General features: G+C 46.6%; 1 protein-coding gene and 1 long non-coding RNA gene across 2 annotated transcripts in view; one reads left to right on the forward strand and one right to left on the reverse strand.

Moving 5' to 3' along the window:
• LOC118655812 overlaps nucleotides 1–20,840 on the reverse strand; it is a 115,609-nt gene that overhangs the window by 72,488 nt on the left and 22,281 nt on the right. The window contains exons 5-6 of the long non-coding RNA XR_004967403.1: nucleotides 9,364–9,496; nucleotides 5,961–6,158 (exon numbers count right to left, since the gene is read on the reverse strand). This is a non-coding gene — a long non-coding RNA (uncharacterized LOC118655812). The remainder of the gene's footprint in view (nucleotides 1–5,960; nucleotides 6,159–9,363; nucleotides 9,497–20,840) is intronic.
• LOC118655810 (myosin-16) overlaps nucleotides 1–20,840 on the forward strand; it is a 58,629-nt gene that overhangs the window by 26,623 nt on the left and 11,166 nt on the right. The window contains exons 21-36 of the mRNA XM_036308202.1: nucleotides 737–910; nucleotides 2,237–2,464; nucleotides 3,924–4,028; nucleotides 6,137–6,223; nucleotides 6,412–6,557; nucleotides 7,686–7,776; nucleotides 8,644–8,700; nucleotides 9,369–9,455; nucleotides 11,562–11,807; nucleotides 13,080–13,197; nucleotides 14,653–14,780; nucleotides 15,085–15,281; nucleotides 16,490–16,622; nucleotides 17,700–17,916; nucleotides 18,760–18,896; nucleotides 18,990–19,093. Of these exons, the coding sequence (XP_036164095.1) occupies nucleotides 737–910; nucleotides 2,237–2,464; nucleotides 3,924–4,028; nucleotides 6,137–6,223; nucleotides 6,412–6,557; nucleotides 7,686–7,776; nucleotides 8,644–8,700; nucleotides 9,369–9,455; nucleotides 11,562–11,807; nucleotides 13,080–13,197; nucleotides 14,653–14,780; nucleotides 15,085–15,281; nucleotides 16,490–16,622; nucleotides 17,700–17,916; nucleotides 18,760–18,896; nucleotides 18,990–19,093 (2,255 nt within the window). The remainder of the gene's footprint in view (nucleotides 1–736; nucleotides 911–2,236; nucleotides 2,465–3,923; nucleotides 4,029–6,136; nucleotides 6,224–6,411; nucleotides 6,558–7,685; nucleotides 7,777–8,643; nucleotides 8,701–9,368; nucleotides 9,456–11,561; nucleotides 11,808–13,079; nucleotides 13,198–14,652; nucleotides 14,781–15,084; nucleotides 15,282–16,489; nucleotides 16,623–17,699; nucleotides 17,917–18,759; nucleotides 18,897–18,989; nucleotides 19,094–20,840) is intronic.

Here is a 20,840-nt window from a genome sequence, read left to right on the forward strand (position 1 = left end):
CACAGATGACAAGGAGACAGAGCCTGGAAGCTTCCCTGTTCTTTACTAGAAAGTAAAACTTCACTAATTAAACATTCAGGGCAAGGTGCTATTCCAATGAATAAAAACATAAAATAAAAATCCTTTACTCTTAGTATATTGACTAAATGCTAATCTTATTTAACTAAGCCGGATAGGATGAGTCAGCGGAGAAAAACACACTTTCACTGAATAAAAAGTGTGACAGCTGTTGTAGTGCCTACATAACCTGTTTATGAGAACTTTGCCACTTTGGAGAGCGGACACAAGAGAGACAGACAGAGAGACATAAAAAAGATTTTAAAAAAACAGAGAGATGGAGATATGGAGAGAATAGATGATAGACAGATAGATAGGGCACTCAATAAGAAAGAAAAGCAAGGGAAAGCCAAGTTGTGGATGTAGCCAGGGCTCCAAGCACACACAGTTTACAAAACAGCTCTAAACACTGGGTGCAGCTAGATACTGAAGACCATCTAACTTTGTGTTTCCTGGGATCAAAGAGCATCCTGAGGATTGATCTTAAGAAGAATGGGCCTTCTCTGTGGAGGCCAGACATGCTTTGGCCTCTATGGAAAAGGGCTCTTCCTCACAGCTGCAGCAGGAGTTGCTTTCCACCCCAGTGGGGACATGAGGCCCAGCCTGGCAGAGCCACCACAACCTGTCTCTCAGTCCCCTGGCAAAGCCCATCTCCCTAACACTCTATGATGTTGCTCAGGTCAAGCCGCTCCTGAATGTGGCCCGGCAAGAGGAGGAGATGAAGGCCAAAGAGGAGGAGCTGAGGAATGCCATGTCCAAGACACAAGAGCTGCTAACCAAGGTCAAGGATATGGAGGAGAAGGTGGCCACACTCAGCCAGGAGAAGAACGACCTCAAAATCCAGCTGCAGGCCGTACGTGGGGCCCTGGGGGAGGGACAGGAGCTGGGGGCCTTGGCAACTGTCCAGACCTCGAGGGTTGCCATGAGTCAGGCCCTAGATGGGAGGATGAGCTTCTTGCGAGCTGTGTGCCTCTGGCCTTTTCTTTTCTTCATTGTAATGTCACCCTTGACCCAAATACCAAAATGTCCCTATCAAAGTCTTATTTGCCCTCAGCGCACACAGAAAGTCTGGCCCTGCGAGGGTTGTCCAGACAAGATGTGGTGGGAGAAGCCCCCGAAGTGAGCCTGGGTCTGCTGTAGGACCTTGGGAACTTGCCCTCTTTGCCTACTGTTCTTTGACTGTCAAGTGCAAACACAGCAGGAAGAACAAATGACCTAGTTTGCATAGGTGCCTGACTCAATGCCCCCCTCCCTGCAATCCAATATAATGACTATAGTCACTGCTGTGACCCTCCTGGTTTACCAAGGATCCTTCTCTGATTGGACCCTCACAAACACCCCTTAAGATACCCAATTTTCACATGTATCTTACAGGGTAGAAAACTCACTCTGACCAACATTTAGAGACTTCATCAAGGTCCCAGGCCCATCAGTAGAAAACCCACAATTGTGAGGGGTTCGATTCTATCTTGGGTCCTTCCTGCTTCGCATAGTTTCTTCACATCCTCTTAACACCCTGGGGAGTTTCTCCAGCCAAGAACCTTATTTTATGTTTGGGAAGACTGGGCCCGAGTGAGAACACAGTAATAAAAGAATCTTCTATTTACAGAAGCACCTCATGAGCTCCATCCCTTTATGCCTCACAGTGTTGTTTCCCTTATTTTGCATACAAAGATCTGAATTTCAGTAAAGTTATGCCATGAACAAAAGCCACACAGCTGGGCCAGTCTTCTGTCTCTGTGTCCAGTTGTTGTCTTATACCACTGACCCCATCTTGGGGAGACCCCAGTGGATCCCCAGGTTGTCCCTCCTCTACCACTTATTGCCTGTGTGACTTTTGACAGCTCCACCTCTGATTAAACCTTAAGGTGCATCTGATCACCTGGAATCTCATCAAAATGCAGATTCAGATGTAATAGGTCTCACCTGGGGCCTGAGATTTAGCATCCTAACTAACTCTCAGGTGCTGCAACTGGTCTGGGGCCCACACTCCTAGACTACACTTTGTCACTTTGTCGTACACATCGCAAAGGAGCTCGGAGCTAGCCCAGCCCCTGTCCAACCTCAGGACACATTTCGGGGGCGGGGGGCGTCCTGTCAGCCCGAGGACTGCCCACCATCTTGGTCCCCTGTGGGAGCCTGGACCCCTAATTTTGACTGGGGCTCTTTTTTCCATCAGGAACAAGATAACCTAATGGATGCGGAGGAGCGCCTGACCCAGATGATGAAGACCAAAATGGAGCTGGAGAGCCAGATTGGGGACATGCGGGAGCGGCTGGAAGAAGAGGAGGGCACAGCTGCCTCCCTGAGTGCCACCAAGCGAAAGCTGGAGGGGGAGCTTAGTGACCTGAAGCGTGACCTGGAGGGCCTTGAGACCACCCTGGCTAAGACAGAGAAGGAGAAGCAGGTGAGGTGGCCTTGGGCACAATCACACTCCTCTCAGGGTCAGGGAATCCCAGCTCGCTCACCTTGCTCGGTCACACCAGGAGCCTCGCCGCCAGCTACATGGGGATTTTTTTTTTAATCCTCACATGAGGATATGTTTATTGATTTTAGAGAAGGAGGAAAGGAGAGAGAGAGAAAAAATAAACATTTATGCGAGAGAGAAATATTGATCAGTTGCCTCCCACACACACCCCAACCAGAGATTGAACCTGCAACCTAGGAATGTACCCTAACTGGGAATAGAACACGCAATCTTTTGGTGTACAGTATGACACTCCAACCAACTGAGCCACCCAGCTGGACCAAATGGAGTTATGTTAACTTAATTAAATACAATTTAAAATGCGGTTCCTCAGTCAACCGAGCCCCATTTTGAGTGCTCAATAGCCACATGTAGCCAGTGCTACTGTGGACAAAGCAAACTGAGAACACACGTCCATTGTTACAGAAAGTTCTGTTAGAGCAGCTGCCTAAGGGGACTGAGAGCTCTTCCTGTCATGGTGCCATCCACACTAAGACCTGACTGGTTCTCCTCAAACCTGGGATTCCAGGCATCTGCATTAGCCTGCTGCCCACTTAGCCTCAGCATCCCTGGCCCCTCACAATGTCCTGCAGCATCATGTTCACTCTTCCTCCCTTCCCTGAAGAGGCAACCCTATCAGAAGAGCGGGGCCACTTATAGCTGCTCAAACAAGCAGTTGATGCCCTCCAAGTAGCTCCAGGGGGAGCCCACTTGGTGGCCCTTGGCCCCAACACCCGCTTTGTACCTTGTAGGTGTATGGGGTGCATGAGCAGGGAAAGGTAGACATAACCAAACCCATGCCTCTCCAGCTCTGATGTGTACCCAAACCATCAGGAACCTGATAAGATGCAGATTCTGGGCTGGCAGGTCTGGCAGGGACCCAGGATCCATGTTTCCAACACATTCTCGGTGAATGCCACAGCTAACATCCAAGGACCAGGCTTTGAGTAGCAAAGGCCTGAATTGGTGGTCCTCACTGCTTCCCTTACCCCCAAGATTCTGACTTGGGTGATTGGGGTGTGACCTGGGTATAGTATTTCTCAGGCTGCCAGGAGACTCTAGAGCAGTGGTTCTCAACCTTGGCTGCACATTAGAATCACCTGGGAATCTTTTTAAAATCCTGATTTCTGGGCCTCATCCTCCGGAAATTCTGTTTCTTTGTTATGGGGGTGGGGGTATAACATTAGTAACAAAGAAACAGAATTTCCGGAGGATGAGGCCCAGAAATCAGGATTTTAAAAAGATTCCCAAGTGATTCTAATGTGCAGCCAAGGTTGAAAACCACTGCTCTAGAGTACAGCCAAATCAACGACCCTCTCTCAGAACAAGTGCCTCCTCTCCTCCCACCAGAGGTGTTCCCAGACTTAAAGATCTGTCTCTCTCTCACCCGGGTTTCCAGGCCCTAGATCACAAGGTCCGCACCCTGACTGGGGACCTCTCACTCAGAGAAGACTCCATCGCCAAGCTCCAGAAGGAGAAGAGGGCCCTGGAGGAGCTGCACCAGGTGAGCACCGCCCACTTCTCCCCTTGGCAGAGCAGGCAGACCTCAGATTTGTCACCCTCAGCTAGGGGCCCTCAGGAAACTCACAGACTCTCCCTAGATCTCAATTCCCTCATCAGTGAAGTGAGCATGGTCACATCTTGATGCCTTTCTTCTAGGTTTGTTATAAATGGGACAACCATATAATTTATCACCCAAACTAGGACAGCTTTCAGAGTGAAACGGGGACAAGGGACAAAAGTCAGATGGCCCCAGGCACAGTGGGAGGTGTGATCCCCAGAGTCATAAGAATGAGGTGGGGCATAGGGAAGTGCCCTTGAGCTCTAAAGCACCCGTGAATTTTGATGCATTCCTGCAACAACAGACATGAGGTCTTGAGGTCACAGGCAGACCCACCCGACTATTACAGGCTCAGGCTACTAAATACAGAGCCAGCTCTGACCAGCCTCCAGCACAGGGCACCTCCTAGCTCTGGAAACACAGGTGCAAAGAGCGAGTTGAAGCTCAGAACCAGACAATGGACCTTCATCCCTGTGTTTGCTGAAACCTGAACCCACAGCATGTCCCCTGAGCTGCCTCTGGAAATACCTCCCCTTCAACTGTGACTCAACTATATCAAATACCCAGAGCCACTTCTTATTACAAATACAGCCAATTCTCATGATTCAAGGTAGTTATGTTCTATAAAATCATCACACACACTGAAATAGCAAAAAACTAAAACTCTGCTCCTAGGGGAAATTTAGGGTTCGGTTTCTGTAAGCCTTTGATCATAACATTTTGTCAACCAATCAATACATAATACATATGATTATGATCACTACATTATGTTGTTTTATGTGTGTATGTGTTTAAAGGCGCCTTTTTAGTACATATTGTTGATTCCTTAACATTGAACCCCTGGTCAACAGCACTGTATCTCATGCCCGAATGAAGCTTATCTACCACAATTTCCTCTGTAAGAAACACCAAAGCTTTCTTGCGCTTAGGAACACTAGACAGCACTGTGCGTGGGTACATTTTAAACAGTGAAGTCACCAACAACAAGCACAAAAAGGTAAAAACGTGACACTAAATAGACTGTGAAAAGGACACTTGTTTGCAGTAGGAGATAAAACAAGAAGGCAAGGCATCATCTCATTTGATCTCAGCTGAAAAACCCCTGGTGACTCAAATTTTTCACCATTCCACTAATATCTGGGGATGACCATGAAAGCACCATGAGTATTGATTTGGGGATTACAAACAATTTTAGAAAGTAGGTAAATTGGCAGGTAGATAATCCACAAATAATGAGGACTGACTATTTTGGAAGGCTCTCTTACTATCCTGAAATAAAAATATCAATAGAGCACCCTTCAACATAAAGGAGAAATAAATGGAAAATAATTTATAATAAATAATAGAGCTCTCCATGTGTAAAAGATAAAGCAGATTGATTAGTGGGCTATCTGCCTGAACCTGTCTACAACGGTTACAGATGGGCACGGGAGGGTGTGTTGGCGACCCAGATAGCAAAGTGTGGCGGCTGTCACTGCTGCAATTTAACAAAACGGGGAATAACTCCCGGGAGATTTTTATAACAATACATAAATCATCTCTCAATTTTCATGGTAGATCATTCTATAAAAATGTAGTGTATAGTAAATGAAAAAAGTATTTAAGTTATATGTAAAGTTGTGGTGGGTTCTAGGTTCAGAAAAGGATAAATGGTTGTTTTATTTACATGAGAGTCTGGGTGGGACATCAAGCATGTGGACTACAGACTTATTCTTTATGGTGCCAGATTGTCCAGAGCAAGACAAGAGGTCCAGCATCCCTGGAACTACACACTAAGTGACAGTGTGGCCCCCATCATTATGACAACCAGAAGCCCCCACAGATTTCCACATGCCTGTGGAGAACCAGAGCCCCCCTACTGACCCGAGGGCTTACCTGCTGCTGACGGGTGCTCAGGTCTGCCCCAGCCTCACCTAGCACCCAGGCGCAGGCACTCAGTAGCTGTTCACTGCAGTCAACTCAACTCAGCTCAGAAGTGATGGCAGAAAACCTGGTCTGACCAGCTGCTCCTGCGTACATTGTGGGAAACACGTGTGTATCTTTCCTTCCAGAAAACCCTCGATGATCTGCAAGCTGAGGAGGACAAGGTGAACCACCTGACAAAGAGCAACAGCAAGCTCAACACCCAGATCCATGAGGTAATGCCCACAGCTGACCAATTCTACACTCAAGGACAGGGTCCTCAGATACATTTTTGGAACTGGACTGACACATCACCCAGTTTTAAAGCACCCAGGAAGTGAGGGCTCTTCTAAGGAACCAGGTCCAGTCTGGTTTCCTATTGTGTTCTTGACCGAGACTCACCCCTCCTCTACTTTCTCCACAGCTGGAAGATAACTGGGAACAAGAAAAGAAAATCCGGGCAGAGGTGGAAAAGGCTCGTCGGAAAGCTGAGAGTGACTTGAAGATGACCATTGACAATCTCAATGAGATGGAGCGGTCCAAGCTAGATCTTGAGGAGGTGGTGAAAAAGTATGCCAATGCAGTCATTCATTTCTCTGTAATAATATTAGCAATATCTAGCACTTTCTAGATGGTCCCAGGCTCCAGGCACTGTGCTGAAGGATTCACAGTATCCATGCCTGTCACCAGCACCTCCTATGTGCCAGGCAGTGTGCCCACCAGGAAGGCTATAGGGAAAAAGGAGTAGGTGCTGTCCTGTCTACAGGGCATCAGACATGGCCTATTGGATGATGTAAAGGAGACTTGTATTAAGCAATGCATGCATCTGAGGACAGAAAGTTTATAGAAACTTATAAACTGGGCTCTCAAAGATCACAAGTTGAGGGGGTATTTTATCAATATCACTCTGGCAATAACATGGAGGAATGATGAAGTAGGAAAAAAACTAAAAGCAGGAAAACAATTGGAAGGCTATTGCAATAGTCCAGGCATAAGCTTGAACTAAGTAAGAGGCTAAGGTAATGGAGATAAGGAGTAAAATAAGGAAAAAGAAGTAGAATTTGGATATTACATCTTTGAAGTATATGTTTCGAAGGCAATTTCAAAGTACCTCAGACTGCTATGAGGGGCGTAGCAGCAAAATCTGCATCTCAGCACATTTCTCCTGTGGCACACCCAGAAGGTGCATGTGGCCTTGCCCATCCTCCTCATCTACTCCTTCTGTCATCTTAGTTTTCATATGTGGCTTCTTGACACATGGAACTCACACATCAGAAGGAGACAGCCTTTTGTTTAAGCTTTTGGAGGAAATTTTCTCTAAAAAGGCAAAGCATTAACATGGTTTTGTAGCCCCTAGAATTCAAAGTACACCAGAGCAGTGATTTCTGTCTGGCTTGTTCACTGATTTGTCCCTAGAACCCCAAATGATGTCTGGCACATAGTAGGTACTCAATAAACATATATCAAATTAATAAATGCATGAGTGACAGAATAAGTGAATGAAAAGCCAGTGGAATAACTTCTGGGATTCTGTAGGGTGAGTCCTTCTGGACTGTCACCCCCGAAAACCAGGGGGTTGGGGGCAAGTATTTTTCAGCAGGTTTAAAGCCTCCTCTGGCAGCCCAGTCCCTATTCTCTGGTCAGCTTACTAGTCTACCCTCAGAGCTTTTCCTCAGGAGATCAAACCTTCTTTTGCAGGAGGGATATGGAAATCAATTCTGTCAACTCGAAATATGAGGATGAGCAGTCTCTGAATTCCACACTGCAACGGAAACTAAAGGAACACCAGGTATGTCCAGGACCAAGAAGACTGAACCTGCCTTTTGAGATGCGCTTCCCTGCACCCTTTTCTCACAGCAGCTGATTGGCTACTAAGGTTTCCTGAGGAGCAAGATTGCCACAGAGTCCTTGGAGGTGACACATATTAGCCTCACTGAGGGTTAAATTCAAAGTCCTTACAATGGTTAAAATGCCCTCTACAATCTAGCCGCTGCTTCCTCACTGACCTCATCATCCACTATCCCCACCACCACCACCACCATGCTGGCCAGCCATGCTGGCTCCATGAGGGCACTCACATATCCCAGCCTCCCTCCTGCCTCAGGGCCATTGGTTCCCTCTGCTTTTGACAGTTAGCTCCCTTCCATTACCTCCTTTTTTATTTATTTACAAAAGGGCTGGTGCACGATCAGGGCCATCTAGGCCATCTCACCCAGTCCCAATCAGGGTGATCAGGGTGGTTGGCCAGAGGGAGGGACTGCAGGAGGTTGGCCGGCCAGCCCCACCCTGATCAGGGGTGGACTGGCAGGGGGGAGGTGGGGGGAGGGTGGCTGGCCACGGGAGGTTGGCTGTGGGAGTGCACTGACTACCAGGGGCAGCTCCTGCATTGAGCTGGTGGTCAGTGCACATCATAGCAACCAGTCATTCGGTCGTATGGTTGCTTAGGCTTTTATATATAAAGATTTATTTTGTTGTTGTTCATTAGATTCACATATAAGTGAGATCATATGGTATTTGTCTTTCTCCTACTGGCTTATTTCACTTAAGCATAATACTCTCCCCCATTATCTCCATTCTAAAAGGCTAACTGGATAAGTTTCCCACAGAGTTAAGATAATCCCCCTCAACCCTCTTCTTCTGCTTACTTTTCTGCTAGGCCCGAATTGAGGAACTGGAGGAAGAACTGGAAGCTGAGAGGGCAATGAGAGCCAAGGTAAATGACATACTGCTTTTACCTTTCTTGAGTCAAAGGGCCAAATGCCAGCTACAGTCCAACCATAAGCAGAAACAGAGAGGAGGACAGGTTTCCAGTTGAAAAGGCCTCATTGTTTCTTGAGCACCTACTGTGTGCCAGGCACTGCACTACACGTGGACATTAATTATCATGTAAGATGCAAAGATGCTGCTTGTGGTTTGAAACCAAGGAGAGAAGGCTAGCTCTGCCTGGGACAGGTGGTGGAGGCAACATTAGCTTAGGAATTCAAAGACTGAATTCAACAGGCTGAGGCAGGGAGGAATTTCAGGCCAAAGCAATGAAATAGCACCTACCTGCATAGGAACAAAGGTGTAAAAGGAAGAGCAAAGAGTGGAGGGAGGGTTGAGGGCAGGGATCCTACAGGAGATAAGACCATAAAGATGGTGGGAAATAAATCATAAGATGCCTAAACTCCAGATTAAGCCAAACTGGGCTGAGGGGAGGGAGGCAGGAGGGGCACTAAGGCCCACCCAGTGCAAGGAGGACAGGCAGCATCCTTCACTGAGCACGTTTGGTGGCAAGCAGAGTGCAGAGCTCCCCAGGCACAGGCCCCTGGGCTCACAAATACCATGCGGAAAGAGGGACTCATGGATGGCTTCAGTCAGTGTCATTCACTCTTACCCCAGGTGGAGAAACAACGCAGTGACCTGTCCCGGGACCTCGAAGACCTCAGCGACAGGCTGGAAGAGGCTGGGGGAGCCACATCTGCTCAGGTACCATCCTCGGGGAACCTGGGAACTCCAATCTTGCCTGCCTACAGGGAGAAAAAAGTGCTGGATGATAAACAGTGGGATAACGACCAGCTAGTTTTTGCTGAATTCCTGGGGCTAGCTTAAAGAGAAATTGATTAGTAATAAAAAGTAGGCAAGAGAGAGGCTGATTTGGTCCACTTCCTTCTGGGGCTCCTTAGTGGCACTAATGGAAGCAGGATTTGGATTGAATGCAGAGGGCGGGTATTCTAAAATACAGTGTATTAATAAAAAAAACTTTGAGGTACAGTAAGGCCAGAAGATGAGGAGGGGGTTGCCACTGAAGAGGTAACAGTGACCTTTGAACAACACAGATTTGAACTGCATGGGTATATTTATACATACTTTTTTTTTTCCAATTGACCCACATAGTTCAAACCTGCATTGTTCAAGGGTCAACTGTAGTTTGCTACAGTTCCCTAAAGGAGGGGACAAGCCAGGCAGAGTCACACAGGGAAGCACCAGGGTCATTCGGGGGCAGAGGGAAGGGGAATTGTGAGCAAGAGCCTTTGTTATGGTTTCTGAGGAAGGCATGGGAGCAGGCTTAGATTGGCTAGTTTGGATCATTTTGGAGGGCTCTGGAGCATTGGGGCCATCCCTAGTTGTTTAGTACTTGGCCATGGGTGATTATAGTAACTGGATAGTAGCTGAGAGTATAAGAGCCACATAAAGGAAGGAATTGGGGGGGGGGGGGGGCGGGGGAGGCTCTAGATTGGTTGGTGGTGATTGAAATTGAGTTTGCTATCTCTGGGAATTAGCTAAACCTGGGAGGGGCCATCCTTTTGGAGTCAGCAAAGCCCCAGATGTCAAAGCACCAGAATACAGAAAATATAGACCATGTTACTACAGTGCGGTGACCCTATGCTCCAAGAGCACCCCACTGAGAGGCGAATGGGGGCTGGAATCTGAGCCATGCCTCCTGGGGTGGAATGTGTCTTCCTCTAACTCACATGCAGGCATCGTGGAGACTACCAGAAGCCACATGATACTCCCATAATTTCATGAAGTCAGCTCTCTTGCAAATGTGGACCCTGGATTAGAGCAGAGAGCATGAATGGCATCCCTTATCACTGGAAGGCTGGATATCCTTTCCTTTGGCCCCCGGACTCCATGTCCTGTTACTTCATCATCCTGGCCACAGTCTGCTCCTTGTGGAGCTGAACTGAAGCAGGTGTCCAGCTGGGGTCAGATCCTGGCAGAAAACAAAATCATCCCAGATGGTTTGAATGAGGGGCATTAACAAAGGGACTATCTCTAGCATTGCAGGGAGTTAAGAGAACAACAGGGAGCCATTAGAGCAGTGGTTCTCAACCTTGGCTGCACATTAGAATCACCTGGGAATCTTTTTAAAATCCTGATTTCTGGGCCTCATCCTCCGGAAATTCTGTTTCTTTGTTACTAATGTTGTGGCCCCACCCCATAACAAAGAAACAGAATTTCCGGAGGATGAGGCCCAGAAATCAGGATTTTAAAAAGATTCCCAGGTGATTCTAATGTGCAGCCAAGGTTGAGAACCACTGCATTAGAGCAAGGGCTATAGGTAAGGGGCTGCCTGGTGGATTCCTTCTGAAGGCTCTGAGAAAGAATTCATTCCAGGCCTCTCTCCCAACTCCTGATGATTTTTCAGACAATCTTTGCTGTTCCTTGCTAATAGCTGCATGGTCCAGTCTCTGCCTCTCTCATGGCCTTTATCTTGTGTGTCTCTCTGGGTCCAAATTTCCCTCTTCTTATAAAGACAACCAGTAATTAGAGATTAGAGCCCATCCTAAATCCAGTATGACATTTTAACTTATGTGCATCTGCAAAGACCCTATTCCCAAATAAGGTCAAATAAAGTATCAGGGTTAAGATTTAAACATATCTTTAAGGGAAACATAATTCAACACACAACACTATCTAAACAAATCCTATAGGCAACCACCCAGAGGCTTAGGATTGATATTTCAATCAGGGCATCTCATTAGTGGGGTACAGGAATATCAAAGGACCATTGAGCAAGTGAGCAGTGTCCACCCCAAGGAGACCAGCGCCAGCCAGTCCTGCTAAGCCTTGCTTCTCCTCTACCCCCAGATTGAGCAGAATCGCAAGCGGGAAGCTGAGCTGCTGAAACTGCGGCGGGAGCTGGAGGAGGCAGCCTTGCAGAGTGAGGCAACAGCCTCCACCCTGCGCAAGAAACACACAGATTCCATGGCTGAGTTGACGGAGCACGTGGAGAACCTACAGAGGGTCAAGTCCAAGCTGGAGAAGGACAAGCAGGTCATGAAGGCCGAGATCGATGACCTCAATGCCAGCATGGAGACTGTGCAGAAGTCCAAGGTGAGGGAAGCCCCCTCCCAGAACCACAGGAGGTGCCCCGGCATTGGCTCTTACACAAATATTCCCTGAGCCCCCAGCAGGCCTGAATCAAGGTCTAGATCAGAGGTGGGAAATGTCTGGCCTACGGGCCATATAAGGCCCGTGAAATCATTTGGTCTGGCCATGCCAAGACAACCAAGGTGGCACTCAAAATTCAATAAATCTAAGAGCATTTTTCATAGCAACATAAATTTATATTAAGTGCATTATATTAAGTGAAGCCTATATAATAAAAGGCTAATATGCAAATCGACCGAATGGCAGAACAACCAGCCATTATGATGCGCACTGACCACCAGGGGGCAGACACTCAATGCAGGAGCTGCCCCCTGGTGGACAGTGCACTCCCACAGGGGGACCGCCGCTCAGCCAGAAGCCAGGCTCATGGCTGGCAAGCGCAGCGGCAGTGGTGGGAGCCTCTCCCACCTCCACGGCAGCACTAAGGATGTCTTAATGACGCAGGGAACGGGCCTAAGCCATCAGTCAGACATCCCCCGAGGGCTCCTGGACTGCGAGAGGGTGCAAGCTGGGCTGAGGGACCCCCCCGCCCCGAGTGCACAACTTTCATGCACCAGGCCTCTAGTGATATAAATATCCAAATGGCCGTTGGCAGAAAAAAGGCTCCCCACCCATTCTAGATTTTGTGAATGAAACCGAGGTGAACCTGTCACAGATCCCACAGACTGTGTATATAACCTTGGCCAAGCTACATAACTGTGCCTCAATTTCCTCATATGTAAAACGGGGATAATAATAATAATCCCTCCCTCAAAGCACTTTTGTGAGGGCTACAAAAGTTCCTGGCAATAAATGTGTGCTATTAAGCTTATCATTACATTAATATGACTATACTAGAGGCTCAGTGCACAAAATTTGTGCACGGGTAGAGTCCCTAGCTGGCCAGTGATCAGGGACAATCGAGGCCTTCTGGCTGCCAGCCAGGGCCTCCCTTCCCCAGCTTTGGGCTAATAGCCAGGGCCTTCCTTTGTTCTGTGCCACCCCCTGGTGGTCAGCACACATCATAGTGAGTGATCAACTCCTGGTCTCCTAGTCAAACTCCCGAGGGGACAATTTGCATATTAGGCTTTTATATATATAGATCCTCAAGGAGTTGGAAACCTGAGAACCTACACTAGGGGAACCCAGGTGGAAGGAAGGGAAGGCCTGGCCTGGGTTCCCCTGGTACATGCAGCCTTCCCGTATTTCCCCACTGAATGCACTATTCCTGGGCAGATGAATGCCGAGGCCCATGTCCGAAAGCTGGAAGATAGCTTAGCAGAAGCCAACGCCAAAGTGGCTGAGCTGGAGAGAAACCAGGCAGAAATTAATGCCATCAGGACACGCCTCCAAGGTGAGCTCACTCCTCCCTGCAGCTTCCTAAAAAACAGTACATGGAACAGAAGAGGGATTTGCAAGGAAACTGAAAGAGTACCTAAGTCCTCTCCTCAGAGCTTTCTTGGTTTTGGAAAATTCGCATCCCCTGTGATGAGACAAGGAGATTTTACTTTACCCTCGGAATGTTCCAAGTCACATTTTTATAGTGTAAAATGGAGAACACTATTCAAAGTATTTTCATATCAGTTCTCTCACCCTGTGAGATCAGCAGGAGGGGCAGCCATATGGACACTTTTTAAACATTTTAAAACACGACCTACATACTAACATAAAGTGAACATGTGTCACTAATCAGGGAACCAGAAAAATGGTAAAGCTGCCTTTGAAGAACATGAGGGGCGAGATTTACATAATCAGTGGGAAAAGGAATGCTCAAGGAACTCTGCTAAGTTAGATGCAAAACTGGTTAATGTCCTAAAGGACAATAATACTGCAACCTCTGAGTTTGGTTTTGGTTTTTCTTATTTTCTTTTTTAAGATTTTTAAAGCTAATTTTTAGACAGAGAGGAAAGGAGAGGAGAGAAACATTGATGTAGAAGTGCTACATCAACCAGCTGCCTCCTGCACACCCCCTACCAGGGATCAAGCCCACAATCCATCAAGTGCCCTGACCAGGAATGAACAGACAACTGTTAAGTGCACAGGACAACGCTCAACCAATTAAGCCACACCGGCCAGGGCTGTTTTTGTTTTTCTATCAGAAGAAATCCTTAGCATCTCTAAGACTTTAATAACTTGGAACTTATTACTGTCCAATTTAACACCTAACTTTGCCAAGGCTGGGCTCTAACCGGAGCAAACAGTAAGTCAAACAAAGGTGCATTCCTTGAGAGAAGTTAACACTCGTTGGGTTAGACAAGCTCGTGTGACACCAGAGAACCTGCAGATATCCTTTGACCTTATTTCCCACATCCTGTAATACTTTTTAAACTCAATATCCCCATTTGACAGATGAAAAAAGTGAAGCTCAGCGAGGTGAAGTGACAAAACTAATGACTTACAGAGCAGAACCAGGAGCCTGGTCTTCCTCTCTGATTCATGCATCTCTTTCTGTCCTCTGGCCCAGCAATCAGTCCACAAGTGACAGGAATGTAGTAGGTTCTGGGACCGTGACAAATACAGTTTACAAAGTAAACACCCTGCCCCACTGTCTTCTCCGAACTCCTTTGCTGTATCTCCTGCCAAGGGTCAGGGCTTTGTTATCTGAATAAAGCCCTTTGCCCCATGCAAGTCACTTGGATGCTGGCAGCTCTTGGGCACTTGCTCCATTCCTGGGATGACTTAATTTGGGTGGCTGGTGCGGTGGTCACTGTGCTCCCCATTCCAACTCAGTCGGCCACTTTGGGAGTTTAGGATCTGGCTGAGGAACCAGTTCTTCATCCAATATTTCTCCCATTTCGTTCTCACCCAGCTGAAAATAGTGAGCTGAGCCGTGAATATGAAGAATCCCAGAGCCGACTCAATCAAATCCTGAGGGTAAAGACATCGCTGACATCACAGGTGGACGATTACAAGAGGCAGCTGGATGAAGAGTCCAAGGTTTGTTTGGGGCTTGGGTGCAGGTGACAGAGCAGCCGCCTTGAAGCAAGTTATAGCTTATGAAGATGTAGAAGGAACATGAAAAATATGTGACCCACTAACAAGTAAAAAAAGTTAACTATGACTAAGTGAAAATATGTATCTTGTGGAAAGTAATAGGGGAAAAAAAGGAAAATAAACACTGGTGGTATTTTCCCCCTTTCCTTGCTGCACTGTTGATCCAACATGACAAGTATCCAAGTGCTGGCCCTGGGGGCCGTGGAGAGACTGGCAGGCCTCTGACAGGCTCGTGTGGTCTCCACAGTCTCGCAGCACAGCTGTGGTGAGTCTCGCCAACACCAAGCACGACCTGGACTTGCTGAAGGAACAGCTGGAGGAGGAGCAGGGAGGCAAGACAGAGCTGCAGCGCCTAGTGTCCAAACTCAACACCGAGGTGACCACCTGGAGGACCAAGTATGAGACTGATGCCATCCAAAGGACTGAGGAGCTGGAGGAGACCAAGTGAGCTCAACTACTCCAGGAGAGCCGGGAAGGCCAAGGGGGTGGGTGGGCCCTGGGGATCTCACCACCATCAGCCACAGCTGAGACCAGAAGAAGGCAGTTTACAGGTTCCTCTATAGGAGGGATAAGTGTCTAGAAAGGGGAGCCCACTCACCGCCAACGTTCAGGTTCCATCGTCAAAGGCTCTCTTACCTCATCCTCTGCCCTAAGTGCTAGGTCAGGCAGGGAAGTCAGGAGCAGGGGCTCCCCCTCCACGCAGCTCCTCTGCCTCTGAAGTGCTTAGGAAGCCTCCACAGGCCTGGTGGGTCTGGGGTGGAGCCTCTCTGTGATGCTGGCAGTACACAGACCACACTCCGTGGCTAAGGCTTCCACTCTGCCTTTCCCCAGCTCTGTGGTAAATGTCCTCAAGTCCTCATTCACAAACTAGAGAAGTGGGCACTCTGCTTGAAGGGCCAGAGGAAATAAAAGTGAACGCATGGATGTGGCTCTGAGCGGGCCTCTTGCATAAGAGGCTGCTTGGGTGCCATGGGCCCACCCACCCAGGGAAGCTCTGCATGTGAGCCCTGTGCCTCCTTGCTGTGCCTTCCACTCACTGGAATTTGTGGTGACAGGACAGCAGTAACCACTGTGCCTTCCAGCTGACACCAATCTTTTATCTAAAGATCTTCACAGATTGAGCCTAAATTGCCTTCCTATAACTCCCACCTCCTGCCCCCAGCCCTTTTCTATTTTCTACTGTGAGCTATCCAGGAGCTGCCTGCAGCTGCCTGCTCTCAATCCCAGCTAAACCTAAATCTCATCCCTCACCTCTCTCTGCCTGGAATCTCCACCCCAGACACCCATGGGGCCTTCACCTACCCTCCCTGGGGCCTTTGCTCATGTGTCCCCCTCCCTGCTTTATTTTCTCCATAGTGCTATGTCTGTCTGTTGTGTATTGTCTGTCCCGCCTAGAACAGAACTTCCATGAGGGCAGAGATCTTAGTCTCTTGTGTTTACTGCTGCTTCCCTCATGCCTAGAACAATACTTGGCACAGAATAGAAACAAAAACTTGTTGAATTAAAGAATGGACAGTGGTTGCTTCCTGTAAACATTCTGCATTCTGTCTGCATCTTGTCCATGTCACCCCAGAGCTCAGCGCCACACTCCCGGGCCCCCTGCCTGTGGGCTCCTATGTGTCCTTGATAGCCCCTCTTGCCCTCATCCATAGGAGGAAACTGGCTGCCAGGCTCCAGGAAGCGGAAGAGACAGCTGAAGCTGCCCAGGCCCGGGCTGCCTCCCTTGAAAAAAATAAACAGAGACTCCAGGCAGAAGTCGAGGACCTCACCATTGACTTGGAAAAGGTCAGAAGGTCAAAGGCTCAAAGGCTGCCTATTTGCTAGGTCAAAGGGGCCACAGAGAGCTGGATGAGACTGTCACATGTCTGGGGTGAACAGGAAGAAACAGTGGCCGATGAGGATGAAGCACAGGATCTATATACAGGCCCACTGAAAACAGGCTCCTGCTTGAATATGTGTTTATATATACTCATAATTCTAGATCTGAACACTCTAAAGCCACTATTTAAATAGACCCATGACGAGGATAAAACTTAGTCCCAGGAATCCATGTAACATATTATCCCCGTTCCCAATTCTCTCATAAAAACTATGTCCCACAGAGTTCGTGTGGCTAAATATTCCTCTTTGCATCGTTGGGGGTCAGGCTGATTTGCCAGTCTTCAGCCAAATTAAATAAGATCCACTGCCTTTCCATATCAACCTGATCTTGGTCTAGACAGGACCATTGCTTCATGCCAACAGTGAGGGGCAGAAGTTCATATCCATGGGAAAGGCTTCAGAAAATCGTCCTAAAACCCAAAAAGGTTTTGCTCCTCCCAAATTAGGAAACGACACAGAAATTTACAAAATCTAGTATTGCACAGCAGCAAATATATAGTTACCAGAGAGTTATGAAAAAGATAAAAAACTTATGAAAAAATAATGCCTAAGAATAATCAGCTTTGATTCACAGAAAAATAATACCAAACCCATCTCTGAGTTGGACAACGGATGTATAATGTATATTAGTACATTATAGAGAAATACATTATGGAGAATTGGGTGACTGTCATAAATCTTGGAAGGATGTTGTGGCCCAGATTCCTCATTTTACTCTTGAGAAAATTCTAGCCTAGGAAGGTAAGGTAGACTGCCCAAGGTCACCCATCTAGTAGCAGAAGTTTTAGAACTAGAATGTAGCTCTTTCTGACTCCCTAAGCCTGTGCTTGTGCCATAAATGTTGAATTATATCCCAATCCCCAAGAAGTCTGTGGTCACCAGAGTCACTGGGGAAGGACAGGAAAGGAAGGGAGGGGAGCAGCAGGAGGGGAAAGGGGCAGGAAAGTCAGACCCTCAGAGACCATCCCCACCTCTCCCTAGGCCAATGCTGCAGCTGCCGCCCTGGACAAGAAGCAACGGGTCTTTGACAAGATGTTGGCTGAGTGGCAGCAGAAGTGCGAGGAGCTGCAGGTGGAGGTGGACAGTTCACAGAAGGAGTGCCGCATGTACATGACAGAGAGCTTCAAGATCAAGACGGCCTATGAGGAGTCCCTGGAGCACCTTGAGTCAGTAAAGAAGGAGAACAAGACCCTGCAGGGTGAGTCAAGGGTAGACAGGTGGGCCTGCAGGGACAAAGACACAGCCAGAGCCCTCTTTCTCCCAGGCACATCATGGGTTTAAGCAACTGGTACACAGTAGGTGCACAATAAATGTTTGTTGACTGGCTGGCAAGAGTTTTGTAGAAGCACTCGAGCACTCAGTAATATAACTTCAGGCAAGTGAATTACTTTAACTATCTGTGCCTCAATTTTCTCATCTATTAGATAGGGAAATAATACTGCCTTCCTTGTAAGGTTGTTGTGCCAATGAAATACAAAAAAAAAAAAAATGTGTCAAGTCTTCACTTAGTAGAATAGCTGGTGATTCGAATTCAAATAAAGGCTCAATAGATTTTATTTTAGCCCTTACATCTGTCATATGTCAGTAATATACACATGTATACATATTTCTTACATATCAGAGTTTCGGGCTGGAATTTGAGGCCTGGGGGGTGTTCTGGGGGGAGTGTCTCCAGAAAGGGAGGCCTTGTATATAGAACTAACAGCCCCTAGAGTTCTGGGCACTGGCCCTAAAGCTATTCTGTGCTTGCTTATTCTTCTCTGGGCTTCAGACCCTCATCTAGGGTGTCCCAAAATTCATGCAAGAATGCAAATCTTGCGTGAATTTTGGGACACGCTATATAAAAAGAGGAGCTTGGATCCACTCAAGCCCTGATGCCCCACGAGTCTATGACTTGGAGTGTATTGCTTCTCTTTTGATACAGTGAGGCTAGGAGTGCCTGCTTCTGACCCCAGTGGAGAAATATCTGTGCCACATGCCATGATCCTGGGAAGCTGGTAGTCTTCATGAACCTTATTAACAAGAATATTCTTTTTTTCAGAGGAGATAAAGGAACTGATTGATCAGTTGGGCGAGGGAGGACGGAGTGTGCATGAGCTGCAGAAGTTGAAGAAAAAATTAGAGATTGAGAAGGATGAACTCCAAGTGGCCCTAGAGGAAGCTGAGTCTTCCCTGGAGGTAACCTCATGGCTGTCTCTTTGGGGGTGGAACACTTGGCCAGGGTCCGCAAACCTGCTTAGCCAGAAAGACTGACATTTACATTCCTGGCAGGTTGAAGAGAGCAAGGTGATTCGAATTCAGCTGGAACTGGCTCAGGTTAAGGCTGACATCGACCGGAGAATTCATGAGAAAGAGGAAGAATTTGAAGCTACGAGGTAGGGGGCTGACAGGATGGGAGGCTGACTTGGATAGCATGATGGAGCAGAGTCCAGAAACCTGGGTCTCTGCCACTTACTAGTCATGTGATCTTGGGCAAATAAGATGAACCTCTCTGAACCTCAGTTTCCACATCTGTTAAACGGTAATAATGGTAGTACTTTATACAGATGGGGTACTCTGTGGTTAACAAACACTTGGAAATGTCTTACTTCAATGATTCATCACAAAACCCCATGAGATAATAATCCAATTCAAAAATGGACAAAAGACATGAATAGACATTTCTCCAAAGAAGATATACAAATGGCCAATAAGCACATGAAAAGATACTCAATATCACTATATATTAGGGAAGTGCAAATCAAAACTACGATTATATACTAATACAAGGGCAACTATAAAAAAAAAACAAAACCAGAAAATAGCAAGTGTTGATGATGATGTAGAGAAATTGGAACACTTTTACACTGTTGCGGGAATGTAAAATGGTACAGCTGCTGTGGAAAACAGTATGGAGATTCCTCAAAAAATTTTAAATAGAATTATTATATGATCTAGCATTTTCACTTCTGGATATATACCCAAAAGAATTTGAAGCAGGGTCTAAAATAGATAATTGTATATCTGTCTTCATAGCAGCATTATTCTTAATAGCTAAAACATGGAAATAATCCAAATGTCCATTGACAAATGGATAAACAAAATGTGATATATACATACAATGAAAAATTATTTAACCTTAAAAAGGAAGGGAATTCTGACACATAATAAAACATAGATAAACCTTGAGGACATTATACTAAGTGAAATAAGCCAGTTATAAAAGGACAAATATTGTATGATTCTACTTCTATAAGTACTTAGAGTACTCAAAATTATAGAGACAGAAAGTAGAATGGTATTTGCAAGGGGCTATGGGGAAGGAAGAAATGGGGGTTATCATTTAATGCAACGGTTCTCAACCTGTGGGTCGCGACCATCGGAAAACACATATAGCATACCAGATATTTAATTACGATTCATAACAGTAGCAAAATTACAGTTATGAAGTAGCAACGAAAATAAATATATGGTTGGGCGTCACCACAATATGAGGAACTGTATTAAAGAGTCGTGGCGTTAGGAAGGTTGAGAACCACTGAAATGGGTATAGAGATTTTTTTTATAAGATGAAAAGAGTTATGTAGATGGTAGCACAACATAATGAATGTTTTTAATACCACTGAACTATATGCTTAAAAATGGTTAGGTAGTAAATTTTATTTTATGTATATTTTGCCACAATAAAGAATTAGAAAAAACTACCTGTGAGATAGATGCAATTCTCCAACTAACAGATGAGAAGATGACAGCTTTCTAATCACCTCTCTGAGATGTGGAAAAGATTAAATTATAGATATGAAAGCATGTTTTGAAGAGAAGCCCAATAACTCTATAGCCAGTAGGCTAAACCTGACACTCACCCTAAATTTCTAGCTATGCCACTGTGTGTGTGTGTGTGTGTGTGTGTGTGTAAAATCTAAAATGGAATGTGTGTGTGTGTATGCAACAGCTTTATTAAGGTATAATTCAGATACCATACAATTTACCCATGTTAAGGGGAAAATTCAATGGTTTTTAGTTGTGCAACTATCACTACAATTTAAGAACATTTTCATCACACCCCCAAAGAAATACCATTTACTTTAGTAGGCAAACCCCATTTCTCCCCCACCACCACCACCAGCCCCAGCCTTAGGCAAC

This window comes from Myotis myotis, unplaced genomic scaffold (genome assembly GCF_014108235.1).
Source record: "Myotis myotis isolate mMyoMyo1 unplaced genomic scaffold, mMyoMyo1.p scaffold_m19_p_5, whole genome shotgun sequence".
NCBI lineage: Eukaryota > Metazoa > Chordata > Mammalia > Chiroptera > Vespertilionidae > Myotis > Myotis myotis.